Source organism: Pseudopipra pipra, chromosome 2, assembly GCF_036250125.1.
Source record: "Pseudopipra pipra isolate bDixPip1 chromosome 2, bDixPip1.hap1, whole genome shotgun sequence".
Taxonomy (NCBI): Eukaryota; Metazoa; Chordata; class Aves; order Passeriformes; family Pipridae; genus Pseudopipra; species Pseudopipra pipra.
Window position 1 is genome coordinate 48678235 of NC_087550.1, and position 19785 is coordinate 48698019.

The window sequence follows — 19785 nt, forward strand, 5'->3', positions numbered from 1 at the left end:
GGTGGGTGAGTTATGTACCCAGATATTGCAGAAGTGATCTCTGAACTATTAATAAGCATCTCTGAGAGCTCTTGGTAGAATTGTAAGGTGTCTAATAACTGGAGAAGGGAGAAAAACTACTTATTAAAGAATACAGAAAAACAACTGGGGAACAAACAGGTCAGCCTTGGATTTCCAGAGTGACTTAGGAGAAAAATCACAGTCGGGTTGTGAATGTCTAAAGAACAGCAAGGAGATAAGTAACAAGGTTGTCAGGCATTAGAACAGGCTACCCAGGGAAGTGGTGGAATCACCACCCCTGGAGGTATTTAAAAGACATGTAGATGTGGCACTGAAGGACACGGTTTAGTGGTGGATTTGGCAGTGCTGGGTTAACGGTTGGACCTGATGATCCTAAAGTTCTTTTCCAACCTAAATGATTCTATGACTACAGATTTAGCAGTGATAGGTCTAATTTTCTTTTTTCTTGGACAGGGTAGTGGCTGAGGGGAAAAAAAGGAGGTAAAATACCTTCAGTGAAAGGTGAAGAGACCTCCTCAGAAGCAAGTTTAGAAAATACAGCCTAGATGAGAGTTCCTGAGTTTTCTGCTCCTGGACATTTCTGTTTCTACCTCTGGGATCATAATACTCAAAATGAGCTGGAAACACTACCTTGGAAAACTCTAGCTGGATTAAGTTATTAAAATCAGTGAATTTACTGAAAAACCGTATCTGAAAAGCAGTCACAATGAAAGCAGTTTAGAGGATGGAATCACAATGAAAGCAGTTTAGAGGATGGAATTAGAATCCAAAATTAATTTAATAAATTGGGGAACTAGCCTGAAATCAATACAATAAAACATGACTTGCAGGATTATACTGGGGGGAAAAAACATCACAGTGTTTGTTTAATATTGAAAAGATGGTGTACTTGGACAGGGCAGGAAAACAACAGTTTCTCACTCTTAAGGCAGTTAAAGAGAGAATGGTCATCCCTTAGCCTCCATGGGGACTAAGGAGAACATGAAAGTTCACTTTCTTAGAGCCTTTTAGTGAGTACCCCTCTGATCCTCACACACAAGTTTGCTTCTTGGGTTCTTTCTCCTTCTGTATCCGCGATCTGATGTGGCCCTTCACAACTATCCCCTTTCCTCCAATCTCTGACTCTACCCTATCTTCTAACCATCTGCTTTCAAAAGCAGAGTCTGCCCTTCCCTTCCAGTCACACCTCTGCAGCAGGGTCTGCCCTTCCAGCTTCTCCTGGATAGAAAAGTTCACATCATGCTTATATTTGGCCAGGTCCACCCTTCTGATACAGGCCAACATGCACTTCCTCCTCCAAGCACCTCCCAAAACAGCTCTTTTTTAGCTACACGTCCCAGGACACTCACCTTAAAGGAGAGTTTAGTTTTGCTTTCAGGCTGTTTCCATATAATGCAGCTGACAATGAGAACAAGGATGACAGCAATAATCCATACATATATTGCAATATTTGTTATAAGGGCATTCAGGATACAGCTGCACACAATAAAGAAACCTGTGAACAGACACCAAAGGTTACTGATTTTTTTTTTTAGATACAGGAGAAAACCAACAACAAGCCACAAGCAGAATCTGAAAGGTCGGCAAACAAAACAGCAACTCATTAAAAAACTAACCATAACAGATATGTCTTTCCCCCTATACACCCCCCCACACCCCATCTGTGCATTTCTCTTCAAGTCAGAAATTTAATCTGCAGATCTTCAGTTATTTTGGCCATTACAAGAGCTCATGACAATCACAGCAAGGATGTGAGTTTTCCCACCACGGTGAGTACAAAGACCTACCAGCTCTGTGCTCCAGAGACACAATGCCCAATGCTTACCAATGATGAAGGTTGAGATGTTCACCACTGAGCCAGATAATTTGGAAGGGTCCAAATTTGGGGGAAACAGTATAGCTTTGAAGGAGCACTTCTCCTCTTCCTCTGGCAAAAATCCAGTCTGTGACTCACTGGTGCTCACAGACTCATTGTTATCTGTCTCCTCTGTTGACCTAGCCATTTGGTATGCCAAATTAGGCTGCTCTGGCTGGTACCTAGGAAAAAAGAAATGACACAAAGAGCCAATCAGTTTGGCACAGGGTATCCGTTCATTTAAAAGCCACATGTATAGTCATGGCTGCTCCCCAGATCACTACAGCACCAGAACAGGCCCACATAATGTCTGCACCCTTCTGTTTCAGAGGGATATTTGATGACTAACATCATAATGATGTAAGCAAATATGGTCAGCTCTTATCACCTACAGCTTGGTTGTAAGGTCAAGTGTTTTAAAGCATACAGTGCTCTTTCATAAACACTGTCATCCTTGTCACCAAAACATGATGAGTTGATAGGACTGGAGAAGGAAGCAGCAGAGGGACAGACAGATAGTCATAACCAGTCTGTTGTGTTATCAGTGGCAGTTCAGCTCTTGCCTTTTGGAAAGGAGGTGGTTGAGCTAACAGTTCAGCAGATATCACACCCAGCAGAGACATTCCTGGTGACTCATACTCCTCTATCCCAGTCTCTTCTGCTACCTTGTCTGCTGCCACACAGGGAAGGAAGAGATGGTTGTTGCCTGTGTGAACAGCACATTCAAAAGGGTTGTGACACACAACCATGTGGATCCATACAGAAAAATCACTCCTTCAGCCTCAACTCTCTGTTACAGAATGTTTTGCCTGTGACTCACCTAAAATTCTGACTAAAGGATTGGGCCATTTTGAAAGACCTTAAAACTGCTCCCATGGGGACGTGTGTACAACGAGGACATTTGGGAAACACTGCAAATTGAGAAATGCAGTGAAATCCTTGGGTCCAATCACAGCAAGAAACTAGTACCAGGATCTTATAGCTTTGAAAAGAATTCACCTGCTACATCATTAGGCAGTCAACAGGGCAGACAAATCAGCTGCCTAAGCCACTACAAGACAGGCTGTCAGCTCTGCCAATCCATGATGGGGGAAATGTCATGCAATAGGTACAGCAACTGGTAAAACCAAATTAAAAAGCCATTTCTAGCTCTGAGGAAAAGAGTGGGCTGAGAAATCGGGAAAAGTAACAAGGGCAAGGAAAATTGGCAAGAGTTTTTAAGGGGCAGGGAGGAGAGCACAAACACAAAGCAATGATACTACAGTACAGCACTGGCCCTTCACCTGCTGCAAGACTCTTCTTAGTTCAGTGCATTTGCTGTGAGCTTGTAGAAAGCCTCCATCTGACTCTGAATAAGTCATTGAACACACAAAGGTATTTTTCAGTAACGTGATCTTCACAGTACAGTTTTCATTGGTAAGTGCTGTCATCTGTGAGGTGCCAAGCACTGAAGACACTCAATTTTCAGCTTAGGTTTGGGAAGCTATGGGAGCTCAGCACTTCTAAAAGACACAGAGGCACTGATCCTGTAAACACATGCTCAGCTTTTTTGCTCCTGCTGCTGTTAGACTTTACCTTGAAGCCCCTTCCAAAAATGAGACAACCTGAAAGTGTATCCCCAGTGAGAATAAGAGCGGTGACGAGGACCACGCATCTCTCATCCCTATCCATTGGCATATCTCCCAGGGCATTTAGAGTTGACCGCAGCAGGAGTGGTATGGACCAAGGGTTAACCAAGTTCAGAGGACCCCACTGTAGATACAACTAACACAGTCTCCCATGAGCTCAGAGAAACAAGCTCTTCAGATGCTTATAGCGGGAGATGCTCATAGTTTCACTAGGCCTATAGAAACTATGAAGGCATCTGATCACTGTGTGGATTTCTGCCAGTGTGACAAGAAAGGCAGTTTCTACATTCTTACCTCAGTACTAACACACAGGCTGCTACCAAGGAGTAAGCCAGGAGGGTCCCGATGGACATGAGGTCCACAAGATCTTTCAAGTCAAAAAGAAAGGCCATAACAGCTGTAGGAGAAGAAGGTGAGAGAGAAGAAAAACAAGTAACACGGCAGAACACGCACATCTCGAGAGTGCTAACGACGACACAGCACACATGTGACTGTTGCTCAGGACTTGGCAGGGGAGCTCAAGACGTCCTGAGATGAGGAGAGGCAGGCCTCAGCACATGAATACCCCAAGCCCCTGCATGCTGTCCCAGCACAGCCTCGCTAGCTGAAACAAGAGGAACCACTTACTACAGTAAATGCCAGCCTGTTCGTCTCATATGGGTATGTTCACCCAAGTACCAACAATGAGCAGCAGTTTAAGCCACAACCTCATTGTTAGAGTCCCCCAGTGGAGCCGCAGCACCCCTAAAGCCACAATTATCTCCTGGAAGTAGCTACAGGGGACAGAGGATAAGCAGTACCTTGCTGCCTTGTGTCTCAGCTCAGGTGGGGTGAAACCAAGCTTGTGCACGCAACGGGACCAAGCATCAAGGAGGGCATCTTCAAGATAGCATGTCTTGTCATGGGGGTTTCCAGAAAAACTTATATAGACTGCCATCCCTTAGGGATTACCCTGCTTACACACCCTCACCAGGCAACCCCGGTTGTACAGAATTTTGTATAGGGGCCTTCAGAAGGCAAGTAAGCAGAGAACACATAGTCAGACATCAGGTAATGCAAACAGTCATACGAGAGTGCAGGGACCTCAGAGCTGAGCTTGGCCCAGCCTGTCCTTAATGCATAACCTGAAGGCCCAACAACCAGCCCAGCACTCAAACTCAGCTGGCAAGTGCTGTCCCTGCAGCTTCATGTGGGCTTTGGTCCTAGGGCACTATGGACCACTCAGACGAGACCAAAAGGGACTGCAAAGCACTTTTTTAAACTTTATATGGCTCTTTTTCCTACCCCACCACAGTATGGACCCAAGAATACCTGAAGAGAAAGGTGTGGGAGAAGCAGCTGTGAGGAGGCTCTGCGAGTCTCAGCAACAGGAGCTAAGCCCTTTCATAGGAGCTCAGAGCCCAGGGCAGCGGTCTGGCAGCAACTCCCCACCAAAGGTGGCACTTTCTTGTACCAATGGCTCATCCCAGCAGAATGCTCATTGCAGCAGCAGGTAAAGAGGAAGCAGCAAGGCTCCCCTCTTTGCTAAGCATCATGAGGGAGGGAGAGGCTGCAAGAACAGGGTAAGCCGCTCATCCTTGCTGTCTGGGAGGTTTAATTCCGATATTTCTGGGGGGCCAGGAGAAAGATGAAGAGAACAGGATGGCTGCCAGCTGTGCCTAACTGATTAACAAATGCCAGTGCCACAGGGGCCATCTGCCTGTTTCCGGCTGCTCTGGCATCTTCCGCAGACCTCCCACCCACAGGTGATGAGGTGTCTTCAGCCAAGCCAGACCAGCAGCCACAAGGATGCTGGGGCACCACTGGCTTCCACCTTGCAGGGAGTTAATTATTTTTAAGGTCTGCAGAGCACCCAGGGAGCAGATAAAGGCAATTCCTGGCATGAGACAGGATGGCAGCAATGAGCTCTGAGAAAGAGGGACACGCACACAGCAAGCTACTCATGCTCACCCAGAACCCTCCAAGGCATGCCCTGGAAACCCAGGGCACCCTCTGGGATGTCATGCTGTGCAACAGATCCGATTAGTAAGTGGGCTAGAGTCAGGCGGGCTTATCTGCCCCAATGATGAGCTTATGTCTCCTTTCCTCAGATTCGTGCAAGTTTTTTGATCCTACCTGCAACAGCTCCTGATGTCATTGTTGCAATTCTTGGAGTTTTTCTCTTCTCGTCAACTTTAGCCAAGAATTTAAAGAGAAGTCCATCTTCTGCCATAGCATAAATTATTCGAGGCATCGGAAACATGGAGCCAAGGAGACTACAGACACAGGAGGGAGAAATAATCTACTTATATCACTTCCTGCTGAGCACAGGCACACAAACAAAAGCTAGTTTATGGCAGTATGAACACAGGTGGCTTTCGCTCACTTTAGCTTCTCCTTCATGGGCCCCCTTCGAACACCCATGTTACTGATAGCCGGCAAATGAGGTGCACCTCTATGATTTTGGATGCCTAAACTTAGCCATGGGGCATGAAAACAGCCTGACTTTCAGGTAGTAAAAGAGCTGTAACTTCTATGAGCCTCTAGAGTTGCTCACCTAATTGAATATGTCTAAGTTGATCTGAAATGGGCCTCCCGAGTGCAGGAGAAGATGACATATTCTGCCTCCAGCCTGCCCTGCCTCCCATCCAGATGGCTGTCCTGCAGATAATCTGCAGACAGATGGCCTTGGATATGCCAAGCCCCACATGCTGCAGAAGATGCACCCTGCACTACCTGACACAAGTCTGCTCTCCATCCAGCATGCCAGGATGTCCACTGCGTAGTTGCCTCCATGATTTAGTCACTCAATCCATATTTATATTCCTGAAATGCACCTGCTGGGTCTTCTGTTAAGATGGGAATTTCTGAAGTGATACTGGTTACGTGCATCTCTGATATCTATCACAGGGTGAAATCCTGGTCCTTTTGAAGTCAATAGCTCTGAATTTCATGCCTGATCTCTGCTCCATGTTTTACAAGAGCTGGAGATTTGCCTTGAGAGATGCAAAAAGGAAGAGCAGTGTCTTACCTTGTAGAAAGGGCACACAAGGAACCGACAGCCACTGCATAATTGGCTCCATCCCAACCCACATATTTAAAGGCATTGGGTAAAGGGCTATTGGTATCCAGCTGGTAGTAAGGCATCATGAGAGTCAGGGCAGCCGACACACCAAAATAGGCCACAAAGCAAATGAGCAGAGATGCCACAATGCCAATAGGAATGGCCTTCTGAGGGTTTTTTACCTCCTCGCCTAAAAGAAAGAAATTTAAATATCAGCTAAATGACAAGCAAGAACTTTATCCCAATCTAGGGCATGCTGGCTGGGGCTTTCAAAGGTTTCGTGGGGCACTGAGGTGCTCTTTGACCATAATGCTGTCAACAGACTGCTCCATCCACTTGGCCTACCACAGCTGTTTGCTCCCATTTCTGCTGCTCCTGTCAATCCTTCTGACAGACACTTGTGGAAGCCTTCTAAACGCAGTCACAGAAACAGTCTGGATTGAAAACAGTCCTTTCCCCAGAACAGGTTATCCTTGTATACTCCTTCTATCCCACTGATGGTGCAGACCCAAGAAGAGTTCAATGATCACAAATGATGGAACAAGAAATTATTGTGCAGTTGTAGGACAAATCCCTGGATGACCATTTCAGTAGCATCTCCACCAGAATTAATACATCATGAACATGGCACCATAGGTGCCCAGTTCCAGGAAAAGGCAGAGCACCTGAAAATCATATGGGTCTTCAAAAATTCCTCCTGAAAAAAGGACCCCCATAGTTTTTATGGAAAATTTTCAGCAACCAAGTAGGGACAAATGTCTAAAAAACCAAAATTCATCAAAATTCAGGCACTGATTAATTATGAAACAGATTTGTGCCTTCCCTGTCCTAAAAAGCTGCTCTGAAAGCAAGGCCTCTTGAGGTTTAACATTTCAGGAGAATGAACTAACAAACACAGATCCATACACCCAGAAGTCAAAGGCAGATGAACGTGTTTCTCTTACAAGGAGAGACTCTAGGGCTGGCTGGAGTAATGGAGCCAGCACTTCTGAAATTCCTTGCTTGGAATAACAGGCAGTATTGCTTTATCTGTCTTTGTCATGATTTCCTTCTTCCTCTGCTCCAACTTTGAAGCAACTCCATTCATATCTAATGTGAAATCAAGGATCACCTCCTTTCTCCAGGGAATTGAGATTCTTCTTAGCCAGAAGAAATATGACAATGCTGATGGCTTCTCTCTCTAAATGAGGTATCTTAATCTTTAGAGATTAAAACTCCCCCTGATTCTGAGGCACAGCTTTAGGGTGCAGATGACTCCCCAGAGGCTTCCTCTTTCTTTGGCTCTTCAAATACTCTAAACCATCAGAGCTTCTTCAGCTGAAAACCCTGAAGAACCCTATTCTAAAATAACCTGTTGATTAAAATATCGGTTAGAATTAGAGGCTCAAACTTTCCCAGTCATACCAAGTATCTGAATCTGGCCTTCCCTGTTTGCCTAACTGATAAAACTGGACATGATGGACCATCAGTGACCATCCACAAGAGTGGGCCCTACAGGCAAAGAAGGAGGGAGGAAGCTTGTGGGTTACATGGTCTAATGGCCTGCCACAGCAGCTAGAAATCAGCACTCAGGCACCCAGGGACTTGGACAAACTCAGCACTTTCACTGTTAGGAGCAGATGAGCCAAAAATCTACTTTGAGCTGATGTTCAGAGAGACAATGAATGTGGTGCCCTGAATTCCCTATTATCTGTGCTCTGCAACATTACTGAAAGCCAATCTACCAGCAACCAGGTTCATAACCACAAAGAACATCTTCCCTCTTACCTGTAGTAGCAATACAGTCAAATCCCACAAAAGCATAAAAACATGTGGCTGCCCCTGAGAGGACTCCATTCCATCCATAAGGCATAAACCCTCCAACACCGTAGAGCTTTTCTTCCTGTGTTTGACTAAAACGCATGGCACTGGATTAGAAGTGATCCTGCCTAGGTGGGAGTAACAAAGCTATTCACACAGCTCATAACAAAATTCAAAGCTGAAGTTTGAAGGAACAGGCTCTCCCTTTCACATGCTAGCATATAAATACCAGGCAAAATGCTAAGCCCTACCCAGTGCTGAGCTCTGGACTGGCCTGCAACAGGTTGGGGAATGCCCAGAATAAAAATGGTTTGTGGTTTGTTCCCACTACCCATTTTGTGGGGTGGATAAAAATATCTTGGCTAAGACACAGAGAAAATAGCATGAATATTAAAAATTCTCTCCTAATATTACTGTATGTGTGTAGATATACATATTCATTTAAACAGAAGTTTTTGAAAAAGCACAAGATGTAATTCTAAAAGTTGAAGACTGAGAAACATATAAACCATACACTTTTCACTTAAGAGGGATTTGGGACAAAGTGTAGGTGAGTAGACATAAGAGAGGAATGCAGGGTGCCACGACTGTCTAAAAGCCATCCAATCCTCTATTCTCAACTTCAAAATTCCTTGTGCCAAGCTAATACTCTAAACCATGCTTGCAGCCCTAAGGGAGAAGTGGAGCCTGCATCCCTGACACACCAAATGCTTTGCTGAGCCTTGTCCAAAGTTAATTTAAGTCAACATACAGACACATGCTGATCCCAGTGCACTCTGGATTGGGAGCCCAGATCCATGCGCCTGTGCTGAGTGACAAATAAAAAACCTATCCTTCAGTTCAAGTGACTTAAATCACTTTTTTCAGTGAAAAGCCTTTGTAAGGATGAATTAAGGCAATTAAACTAAAGTAAATGCCAAATCTGCAAGTCTTATCAGGTGTAAGCATTTGAACTCTCTCGAAGAAACTATATTGAGACTTAGATGAAAACTGGCCCACAGAAACAGCACAACCCAAACATGGATTACCCTGGAAATAGTGATAAAGTAAAGTAAACCCCAGACAGATTTTACAAAAATATGAAACGCTACAGGTCAAAGAGCTACACTTTGAAACTATTGCACTAATTGCTCCTTGCATGGGAATAACAGCAGGAAAGGAGGGGGGACCTGTCCTACAGAAGCAATTTGTTTGCAGCAGGTTGAGTTTTGCAGAGGCTCAAGAAGTGGCTTTTACACAAGCTAAATTTGACTCACACAACATTTATGAATCTCGACAGACTGTGCCAAACTTTGCTTCCTTGCAGGCCAGCATAAAGGGTTACATAGCAAGCCAGGACTGAGCTGATATATATGGAGATATTTAAAGGCCCTCATTCTGTGTTGCAGAGTCTCAAGCAAAAATGAATAGTTTTGTCTAACTAGTAAGCTAACTAACTTGTAAGCTCCTTAATTTTAATTTCGTATAGGATGGCAGAATTTTGGCCAAGAAGAAAAATGTCATTAAAAATAGATTTGCTTACTGCAATGCATTTAAATTATCTGCAACTTGCCTTCATTTTATTGAGGCATTTGGAACAAAGTCTCCAAAAGGTACAACAATGCCCCAAGGATATTGCCCAAGCATCCACAGAAAGTACACAGTATACTTGGACATGGCTTCATACAGGCACCAGAGCTAGCCTGGTGAAGCCTTGAGTAGGAGGTTGTCTAAAGAGCTCTTTTCTCTCAAATTTGGATGTCGTACTGGTCACAAGGCTAGAAATGGTGAGTTCTGCAGCAGGGTCCACGCTGACATAGCCTATTCCTAGCAGTTTCAGCCCATCAGTACAGACCGCTTTCAGCAAGCACCCACCAAAGCCAGCTTTGCCTCCAAGGTATTTGGCAAAGGAGGCAGCAATCCCATTCACTGGTTTTCTAATTCACCCCACAACCCCCCCCACAAACTTGCTATTGAAAATGCACCAGCTTCTGAGACGAGAAGAAAAGATGCAACCTACTTGTCTCCATAAATGCTGTGGCTGGTGTTGTAAATGTCCTGTTCAGTGAGATGCCAGTTTTTAACAGATCCTTTCACGAAACCAGAGATCACGACGAAGCCAAGGACGAGGACGTTGATACAGGTGAACACTTTGTTCACCAGGGCGGATTCTTTCACACCAAATATTAAAAGCCCTAGGGAAAACACGGCAGTCAGGTATTTTGCCACCAGCAGCAGGTGCTGGGGACTCACAGACATAGCCCAACTCTGTTCATGCTGTGCTCTGCCCAACTTACCACACCTCATTTCTCCACAAAGCCAAGTAGCCCAGGTGTAACTCATCCAGAAGTAGAATGAGGACTCCAGCCCAGACATTACTACTGCAGAATGTGCCACATCTTCCCACCCAGCACGCCCACGTGGCATGTGCCGCTGGTAAAGTGCTTTGCTAACACAGCTAAACCTCCAGCACATTCAACGCCAGCTCTGGTCACCTCATGCTGCTACACTCTGCCACCTAGACACAGCCTGGAACTCTACCCAGAGACCCGGAGAAAGCACCATAGGTGGTTTTTTATGAAGGAACATTGTCTTAGAGTTCTTGGCCAAATGCAGAAGTTATGAACAAGAGTCAACTTTCCTTAGAAACAAGGGGAAATACAAGCAAGGACCAAATCCAGGAGGATTCTACTTTTAGCAGCTATTTCTAGTGCTGAAGACACAGAAGAAGGTGGCATCTTGGGAATTCTGCTCCTATTTAAATCAGCAGGAGCTTTGCCAGAGAGCTCAGCAAGAGCATGATTTCAGCCTGGTCTTAAGACAATCTATCTGAAGAAGAGCATGGTCACAGGCTTTGGCAAACACAATCTCACTAAGGCATAGCTTGGCTCCTCAGAATGACAAGCTCTCATAACTTGCATTTACTCTTCAGGTGCCCAATTTTTAAGAACTGAAACCTTTAATCCAAATCTAAGGCTGAGGGAGAAGGTAACAAAACTTCACACAGGCCTCAGGGAGAAGACAAGAACAACACAGTTTTTTCCTTTTACTGCTACTCCAAAGAACTTCAAGGAGAGGGGAGCATCCTGCGCACTCACCTTTCCTTCTTTTAAGACAGGAAATAAGCTGACACAGCCATATCAAGGAAGCATTTCAAAAGATTGCATACCTGCCCATGAAAACTTGTAAGGTACCTAGTAGAACTCTGAAGCTCAAGATAGTGCAAGTAGAAATAAACTTGTGGTGCTTATATTTGAGATTAAAGCTGCTCATTCAGCAGCTTTTTTGAGAAAAGACTGGCTTGCATTTTTTATTAAAATCAAGGGAATTTGCTTCATGCAGAGCCATAGAGCCATCTGTAATCTGCATAATTTTACACCTTGGTATTGTTAAAGTAAGAAGTCCTAAATTTTCTAAATTGTATCTGAGATGAAAGACCAGAATCTAACTTGAAATTAGAGCAATTATATACAAATGAACAATGAGGAAAATCTTTTCTCCCATTCAGATGTAATCCCAAAAACAGAGGGCTGCTACTGACTTCATCAGCCCTTGATATAGTCCTAGATCCAAATGCAAACCCAGATCTCAAAGCCTCCCTTGCTTATGAGGCCTGTGCTCATGAGCACAGCTCAGGCTGTGAGAAGGCCATTCTGATCAGTGGGAAATGTCAGGATAACCTTGGTAGTGTGACACTGCAGCTTCTGTGTTCTGGAAACCACAAAGGAGTACATAAGAAGCATAATCTTTCAAATTTGCCTAAACTTGGTAACGCTTTGCAAGATCCAGTTGGAGCAGAGGTAAACATTCAGAAGGATTTTGATCTTACAAGTTTTCAAAATTTTTCCCAATTATGATCAAAGCCTTGGCACATTTGTAGAAAAACAAAAGACGCCTTGACTGTTTATTACACATTTATTTCTCTGGATACTTCAATTCACTTCTGCAAACTGAAGCCCATATATATTTTTAAAAAAACAAAACAGTAGTATATGAGACTGTAACCGAGTCTGTGGTTTTTTTCCTCACTTTCCTATCTCAAGGCAGCAAAAACTGGCAGATTATCGTAGGGGGAATAAGGTTAATAGACCAACTGTATGAGATTCTTGTGTAATAGGATTTGTGGGGGGAAGGATTAAGCTTCCATACCTGATTGAGGATAACAAGTCACCTTTTCTTTTCCTCCTTATATAAAATTTGATTGAAGGTTTTAAAAGTGGCTCAAAAATATTGAGAATGCTCCCCTCTAATTAAAAACCTTGTAAACAGGCTATGCCCTGTGCTAACTCCACAGCAGCTATATAGGTCAATCCAACACTTGTAGGAAAGAAAGAGTCTCTAACATGTTGTTCAAAATAAATCAGGACTTCGTGCTCATTCCAAAAGCAAACAATGAAATTACAGGAGAAGGGGGTCCAAAACTCACAACCCCCCAGTGTTTCACCTGTTAGAATGATGATTATCACCACAGCAAAGATGTCTGGGTATTTTGCTAGCACTCCAGGAGCATCCATCGTCATGTACTTTTTACAAAATTCTTCAATGTGCTTCCCTATGATTTCATCAAATGTTGCACTCCAGGCTCTGGCCACGCTTGAGGTTCCTGCCAGAGGACAGAAAGGACAGAGATCACCCTTTGTGGCTGGCATATGTTCCAAACTAGGGGCATCTTGCAAGGCTTTTTGGCATGGAGGGCCTCAAAGCAACATTACGTGTGCTCCCAGGTGCTGGGAGTAGCCTTTCCTCCGCATATCCAGCTCACAGCCTGTGTTCATGCCTGGCATCTGCTCTGATGGTAACACACACAGGTGGTGGGTCTCAGACTGATGCCCAGCTGACAAGATGAAAAATATCCTTTTACTTTGGCTTCCTCATAAACCTCAACTTTGCCTTAGATACTGCCCAGACCGACCTTTTCCTTACACCCCCAGCAGCCTGACTTTCCCCCAAACTTGGTAATTTATGTTACCAGAGAGGTCCAAGTGTCATGCTGGCAGAGGACCCTCATAGCCCCAGTGGGGTGACTGCAGGCCAGGCAGAGGGACCTCACAGAAGCCAGCTGCCCTCCAGCAGCACAGTGCCGGAGCACCAGAGCCTGGACCACACCACTTGCCCAGCTCTGCATGCTCTGCTCTCTCGTGACTTGCAGGTCTGCTCTGACCTCCAGTGCTAGATCATCCAAGCAAGATAAAGACTCAGATACGATTTACAGGTTATTTGAGCATAAGTCAGCCTACTGCAGGATGCTGGCGATGATCCCAGCAAGTGCCATGACTCCTGCCTGCGGCAAGTGCTCAGACTTTGCCCTCTGGGTTCGCCGTTTGCTGCGGTTTCGAGAGCACCCAACCACGTGCAGCTTGCTGGCATGAGGAGTGAACCTGTAGTCTTAAGACAATCAAGTTAGGGACATTGTATGGACCATAACAGTCAGTTCAGAGAACTGAAATAGTAACAATGAGGAGCAACCACCAGACAGTGACAGAATTTTGTAAAATAAGTAGGTTTGGGTAAAAGCCAATTTCTCCATCTCCTGTGTTAAAGTTACCATCATACTCCCCATGTCTCATACAGTACACTATATATAACTGCACCTAATTGCATGATATAATTACTACTGTACATAACTACCTAATTAAAAAAAGAGGTTGGCTTCGTTTTGGTTTGCAGAGCAGTTCCTCAGAGGATGCCATCAGGGGCCCCCTTCCACCCAGAACAGTTTGTTCTGAGACACTCACCTGTGTGTGGGTGTTCAAGTCCCAACTCCGGCACCTGCAATCATGTCAAACAATGTCCGTGCTCACCTACAGCTAAATCCTCTGCAGCGGCGGCGGGCAGCACCTGTAGCACAGCTGGGAACACTCACCGCCCCAATCCAGCTTTGCAACAGCATAAAAATAAGCTGCAGAACAGACCTGTTCGGAGACTCTTCTGTTCACTGAGACAGCAAAGTGCACAGTGTGAACACCTTTAATGAGGTGGGACATCATTGCCATCAATTTAATCTTGAAAAATTCCAAAAGTTATTGTATACCACATTACAATTTTTCAGCTTAACTTTGGCACGATTTGAGGAAAAAGACTATTTTAACGCTAATTTTTTTGTCCTAGCTCTAATATTTCATGTTCTAGGACAGGAACAACCAGCTCCTGCATGTGTTATATTAGATGCCAGTTGCTTGGATGCCAGTTCCACGTAGTTATCAGCTGTTTACCATGAACTCTCTGTAACCAACAGCCTTGAGGGAGCAGGGGGAATCTGACATTCTTCCAACATCGCAGACACCTGGATAATCTCCTGCTGTTGCTAAGAGAGCACAGTGCAAAGATATTCAACTTGTACCCAGGAGGACTGGGTCAGTCAAACCTCACCAGATTTGATCTGGTTCCTGCCTGCAGCTCACCACCCCCAGGAGAACTGCTGAACGCAGGCGTCGGACTCACAGCAGGAACAGGCGCAGGCTAGAAGGTCAACAAGTGCCAGAAACCCAGCAGCAGCCATTCACCAGGGATGCTGTTACTCATCATACTCATCATACTACCAGCTCCCACCACCTTCCAGTTCCTGAAATGCCTCCTACAATCTGGCATGGTTCCCCAAACTCACATCATCCCAGAAGAAAGGCCACAGCAGATCCTGGTCCTGGACACCTTCTTCCTTCTCTCTAGACCTTAACTGAGCAGTTGCACACCCATTTTTTCCTCATCACCCAACTCCAGGACCTCACATCAGCCTTCCCCCAAGCCAAGTCACTTCAATTAATTAAAAGCTATTGGCCACTCATCCCAGGACCCCAGGATTTCTTTTTCCACCCCCACAATACTTTCTGAACAGATGCCTGAGAACTTCAGCATGAAAACATCAAGTAGACTGAGCCCCTTAGAGATGCAAGCTCAGTTTCAGTGGCACTGCTTGGCATTTTCTCAGCACAAATGAGAAAAAAATTGGCTTTCTGCCCCTCTCAGCTCCCGGCTCTGAAGTGCAGCATGTGCCTGCCAATACATCTTTCTCCTCCACACCCTTGAAGCTGCTGGGAGTTGTCCTTGCTCACAGGAGGGGCAATTAGCATTGGGAAAAATGCTGGATAAGATAAAGAAACAGAGATCTCCTATACTTCATATCCTCCCCCAGTTGTTTTTCCTCCTCAGCCACCCTTCCTCACAGATTATGAGGAAGCCAGTTTGCAAACACGTTTTTGACACAGGAATGAAATAAAAGCAAAAAAGTTGTGTTTGAACACATTAATAGATTGTATCTACTTATTTTTTACTGAATTTTCTGCCTTGTGATAATACACTGAGCAGCCAACTCTGAAACAAAAACTGAGGCAGTCATTCAAAAGCCATTATGACAGGGCAAAAAAAAAAAAAGTCTCAGAAATACCACTCTGAGCCCAGATCCTGAGCATATAACATTCAGAAGGCAAATCTTTTCATCGTGCATTTGCAGAATCAGGTTTTGGGACAGCATCCACAGTTATGTCAGTCATTTTGGTCGTCCAGTATCATGGTGGGAAGGGACCCAAAACCAATTAGATGAGGAGCACGAAGGAGACGATTTATCATTACCTTTCTGGAACAGAAGAAAAATCACCAAGAAGTCTGTTCAAATTTTCTACATGTAGGCTCAGCAGAGTCCATTTTAGAAGTCTGGAGGAAATTACATGCTCACTTTTTAAAAAAATTATTTTTATCCCCTCCTTGCAGTGAATATTATTCACAAAAGAACAGCAGGACTCGGATTTCCTAAGGAGATGAGTTTAATGACTCTGGCTTTTCATCTCATTTCTTTCTTTTTTTTTCTATTTTTTTTTTACAAAAAAAAAAAAGAGGAAGAGGAAAGGAGGAAAATGTTTCAGGTAACAGAGCAGAGCCAACATGACCTCAGACAAACAGCTGCTAAGCCACTATGTTGTTCTTGATATGATCTTACCCTCCATGGGAAGGTGAATTCCATGGAAACTAAATTCCAAAGTAATACTTACATATCCCATAAAATGCACTAAAAAAAACACCATGCCTTTAATAATTTAGCATACAATCAGTTTTCACTTTAACTAGTAAGCTTTCACTCTCAACTGGCAAGTTGGTTGCAGACTTAATTACAAGCATGATGACAAGCAGCCTGCCCAGAATGTGCTTGAAAAGACATGAATCCTTAATTAGCAAAGTGTGGCTTAGTTTTAATGTACCATCTGAGTTGTATAGCACATGCTCTGAGCTTCATCCAGGGCCTCTCCTAGTGGGAGACAAGGGCTTAGAAGGGATTTGGTTTGTACTTTTCAGAGACTGTGAACCTGCAGATCATCCTCAGCTTAATTCTGCAGGCATTCACAAGACAAAACTCTGATCTCCAGATACTTTAAATAGATCCCAAAGGGACCAGAACTAATCCTTGATCAGCTGTGAGTACAAATGCTCTGTATAAAAGCATCTTTCCATCAGCAATTCCTTTCTCAGCAGAGGGAACACTCTTTTGCATCCTGGCAAGTGTGCAGCAGCTAGGGGATGCCAAAGGGATGAGGTGGAGATTCAGAAGTCACAACAGCAATAAGCCTGCATCAGGACAAACCCTCAGCCAGCAGCACACCACTTTGTAGCTGACTGACAGGAGCCAGCAACAACACAGCCCACAGATGAGTCCTGAAATCCTCTGTGAGTGCAAGAGTGAACCATCTATTTTGTAACAGTAGCACAGGCACTCAACAAGGCTGACCTTACAAACCAGGCTGCCACCCTGAACTAAATCTGGGGTGTCACAGCCCACCCACCATACTTACCAATAATATAGGAGAGGATTAGATTCCAACCTGTGATGAAGGCCCACAGCTCACCCACAGTCACGTAGCTGTAGAGATAAGCTGATCCTGTCTTAGGAACTCGAGCACCGAATTCTCCATAGCAGAGTCCGGCCAGCACTGAAGCCAAGGCAGCAATCAAGAAGGAGAGAACGATGGCAGGTCCCGCATTTTCCCGTGCCACAGCTCCAGCCAGTACATAGACACCGGCACCCAAAGTGCTGCCTACACCCAAAGCCACCAAGTCAAACGTGTTGAGGCACCGTGAAAGCCGACTGTCTTCTCGAGTGCAGTCAACATTTTTCCGGCGAAGAAGCTGGTTTCCAAAATTGGTAATTTTCTGACACTCCATCTTTGTGTTTGAGCCTGCAAGAAAGATGCTGCTATCATTATCTAGCGCAGAATACCCTCCCAAAACAGCATCGCTGCACAGGTACAATGCTACAGCACTGTTACATTTCACCAAATGAAACTGCCCACTTTCCACCTTTTTACATGGCAAAGTGTCTCCCATTTTACCTAGACTTAGCACAGGTAATTAAAACAAACAAACCCAAAGTACTTTCTGCTTCCAGCTCCCAGCCATGCTGCAAAGCCTGTGTGATCCCAGGGGAGAGGCAGCACTTTAGTCCAGCTTCCACCCCACTACACAGTGACCCAGTCAACACACAAGTGGGCAAGCCAAAAATGCAAAGTCCACCTTTCAGATTTCAGAGGGGTTCTCCTATTCTAGGCATAAGAGTACCTTAAAAGTGAATGTCCCAGTTGCCTCATTTACCACACTTTGGGTCACCCTGCAGAGAGCTTGTGAAGTGCACAAAACAGATACTACTGGGATGAACTTAAACCTGAGGATGTTGTAGGGGCATACATAACATATCCCAACCTGATGGGTGCTCAGTCTGCAGGAAGAGCTACTCCAGGATAAATTCCCGTATCAGATGTATTGTGCAGACATCAGATTCTCAGAAACAACTGCTTTGCTCTACAAATCTACAGGTTGTGTGGACACAGCCTACAAGGAAGAACCTCATCTTCCATCTTAGACAGCATCCTGTAGCTCTGAGAGCCCAACCGCACCATTAAGCCTGGCTTCAGCAACAAGGCTTTAAAAATGTTTCTTCATTTATTATGGAAAAGGAAAAGGTTCTTTTATTTTGATGCAATGCTGGACTGTGGTGTACACTTTCCAGCAGTACACATTGCACATTAACATCAATACTATGATGAGAATAATGTGTAGGCAAAAATATTACTAAATGCAATTTATAACACGATTCAGTGAAATTGGTACTTCATCAGCTCCACAAAAACCCAGTGTAAAAGGTGAGAAAATACATGCTAAGAAACTTAATCAAGTGTTAAATCCATGCTTCAGTTTTGTCACCATAAAATCAACTACACACCAAAAATCCTCTTCCCTTTTCCAAGACACCAGTCCTAAGTCCTGGCTTAAATCCCTTTCTCGTGGCTTTATGCTAACTCCCCAACTATGAGAAAGTAATTACAACTGCAGGAACAGGGCTGAGGATTTACAAGTCCCACTGTGTCAGGAATTGTCTCCCACCAACATGCTCCCAACAGACATGGATTTAGACAAATGGAGAAAGGCAGGTTTGAGGCCAACCAGAAAAATCTCATTTCATTAACCATGGGAGTTCCCAGTGCATACAGAGAGGGAAAACTATCTTCTCTCTTCAGTAGGAAGACAGACCTAAGTTTTTAAGTAAGTGCATTCATATGTCAGATTGTTCACGCAGCCCACTTGAACCTCACACAAATTTGTATCAGCCAGGATTGCTTTTGGCTGGACACCTGCCCACCCCTCCAAGTCTGGGAAAGGACAGTCCTGAACTCTGAACTGGATTAAACACACAGGATTGTAGCACTGGAACATTCCCTATGAATTTTGTTGGTTTCTAGGACAACACAAGTCCTAGGTTTGGCCTAACTCTCATCAGAGTGATGCAGAGATTCCACTGATGCCTCCATCCTATGAAGACCACAGCGATGGGGCTAACTCATCCACTCTGCTCAGCAGTGGTTCTGGTTTACATTCAGCCTGGAGCTCCAGGAAACGGGAAGAATCCCAGTGCCATGCACCAAGAAGAAAATGCTGCAGAAGATACAAAAAAACCCCTCCAAATCAAAACAAAGAAATCTCTGTCATAAACTGCAGCCAACTGTGAGAGATACACACAGAGGATGTGCTAATGAATTTATTTTCCAAAGTCAGTGTCAAAGGCAAGACCAGTTTGACTCAGAACCAAACTCAGGATTTCAGGACAAACACAGGTTTATTCTGAGGTATACAGAAACATCAAGACATGCCAAAGGACTGCTGAAAAACAGTTTACTTCTTGCTAAGTCAATATTTATGACAAGGTTTAGACGTTCAATGGCCCAAACAGAAGAGTTAGAAGCAGCATAGAAGACTACAGGGAAGTCCCAGATGAGGCTATTAATAAAGACAGAAAAAGGAAAGGAGGTAAAGAGATGATCCAGCTCAGGGAGAAGCCGAGCAATGAGCCAGAGAGGTCTACAGGGATGTAGTGTAGGTGGGCGGGGCTCGAATACCCTTTGCACAGAGCCCTGGTCAGGCCTGGAGGGACCCCTGTGGCTGAGCTGGACAAACAATAGGGAGAAAACTCAGAGATTTTCCTG

At 44.6% G+C, this 19785-nt stretch overlaps 1 protein-coding gene across 5 annotated transcripts in view; it reads right to left on the bottom strand.

The window, feature by feature from the left end:
* SLC7A1 (solute carrier family 7 member 1) overlaps positions 1–19785 on the bottom strand; it is a 44672-nt gene that overhangs the window by 6950 nt on the left and 17937 nt on the right. For 4 of the 5 annotated variants that reach the window (XM_064645443.1, XM_064645444.1, XM_064645446.1 and 1 more), the window contains 9 exons: positions 17104–17487; positions 12771–12929; positions 10347–10521; positions 8315–8439; positions 6515–6737; positions 5620–5759; positions 3799–3901; positions 1847–2058; positions 1371–1516 (listed from right to left, as the gene is read on the bottom strand). In XM_064645443.1, coding sequence (XP_064501513.1) covers positions 1371–1516; positions 1847–2058; positions 3799–3901; positions 5620–5759; positions 6515–6737; positions 8315–8439; positions 10347–10521; positions 12771–12929; positions 17104–17473 — 1653 coding nt within the window. In that variant the 5' untranslated portion in view covers positions 17474–17487. Of the gene's footprint in view, positions 1–1370; positions 1517–1846; positions 2059–3798; positions 3902–5619; positions 5760–6514; positions 6738–8314; positions 8440–10346; positions 10522–12770; positions 15897–17103; positions 17488–19785 lie in introns of those variants that run through there. The other variant, XM_064645447.1, reaches the window with a different exon arrangement.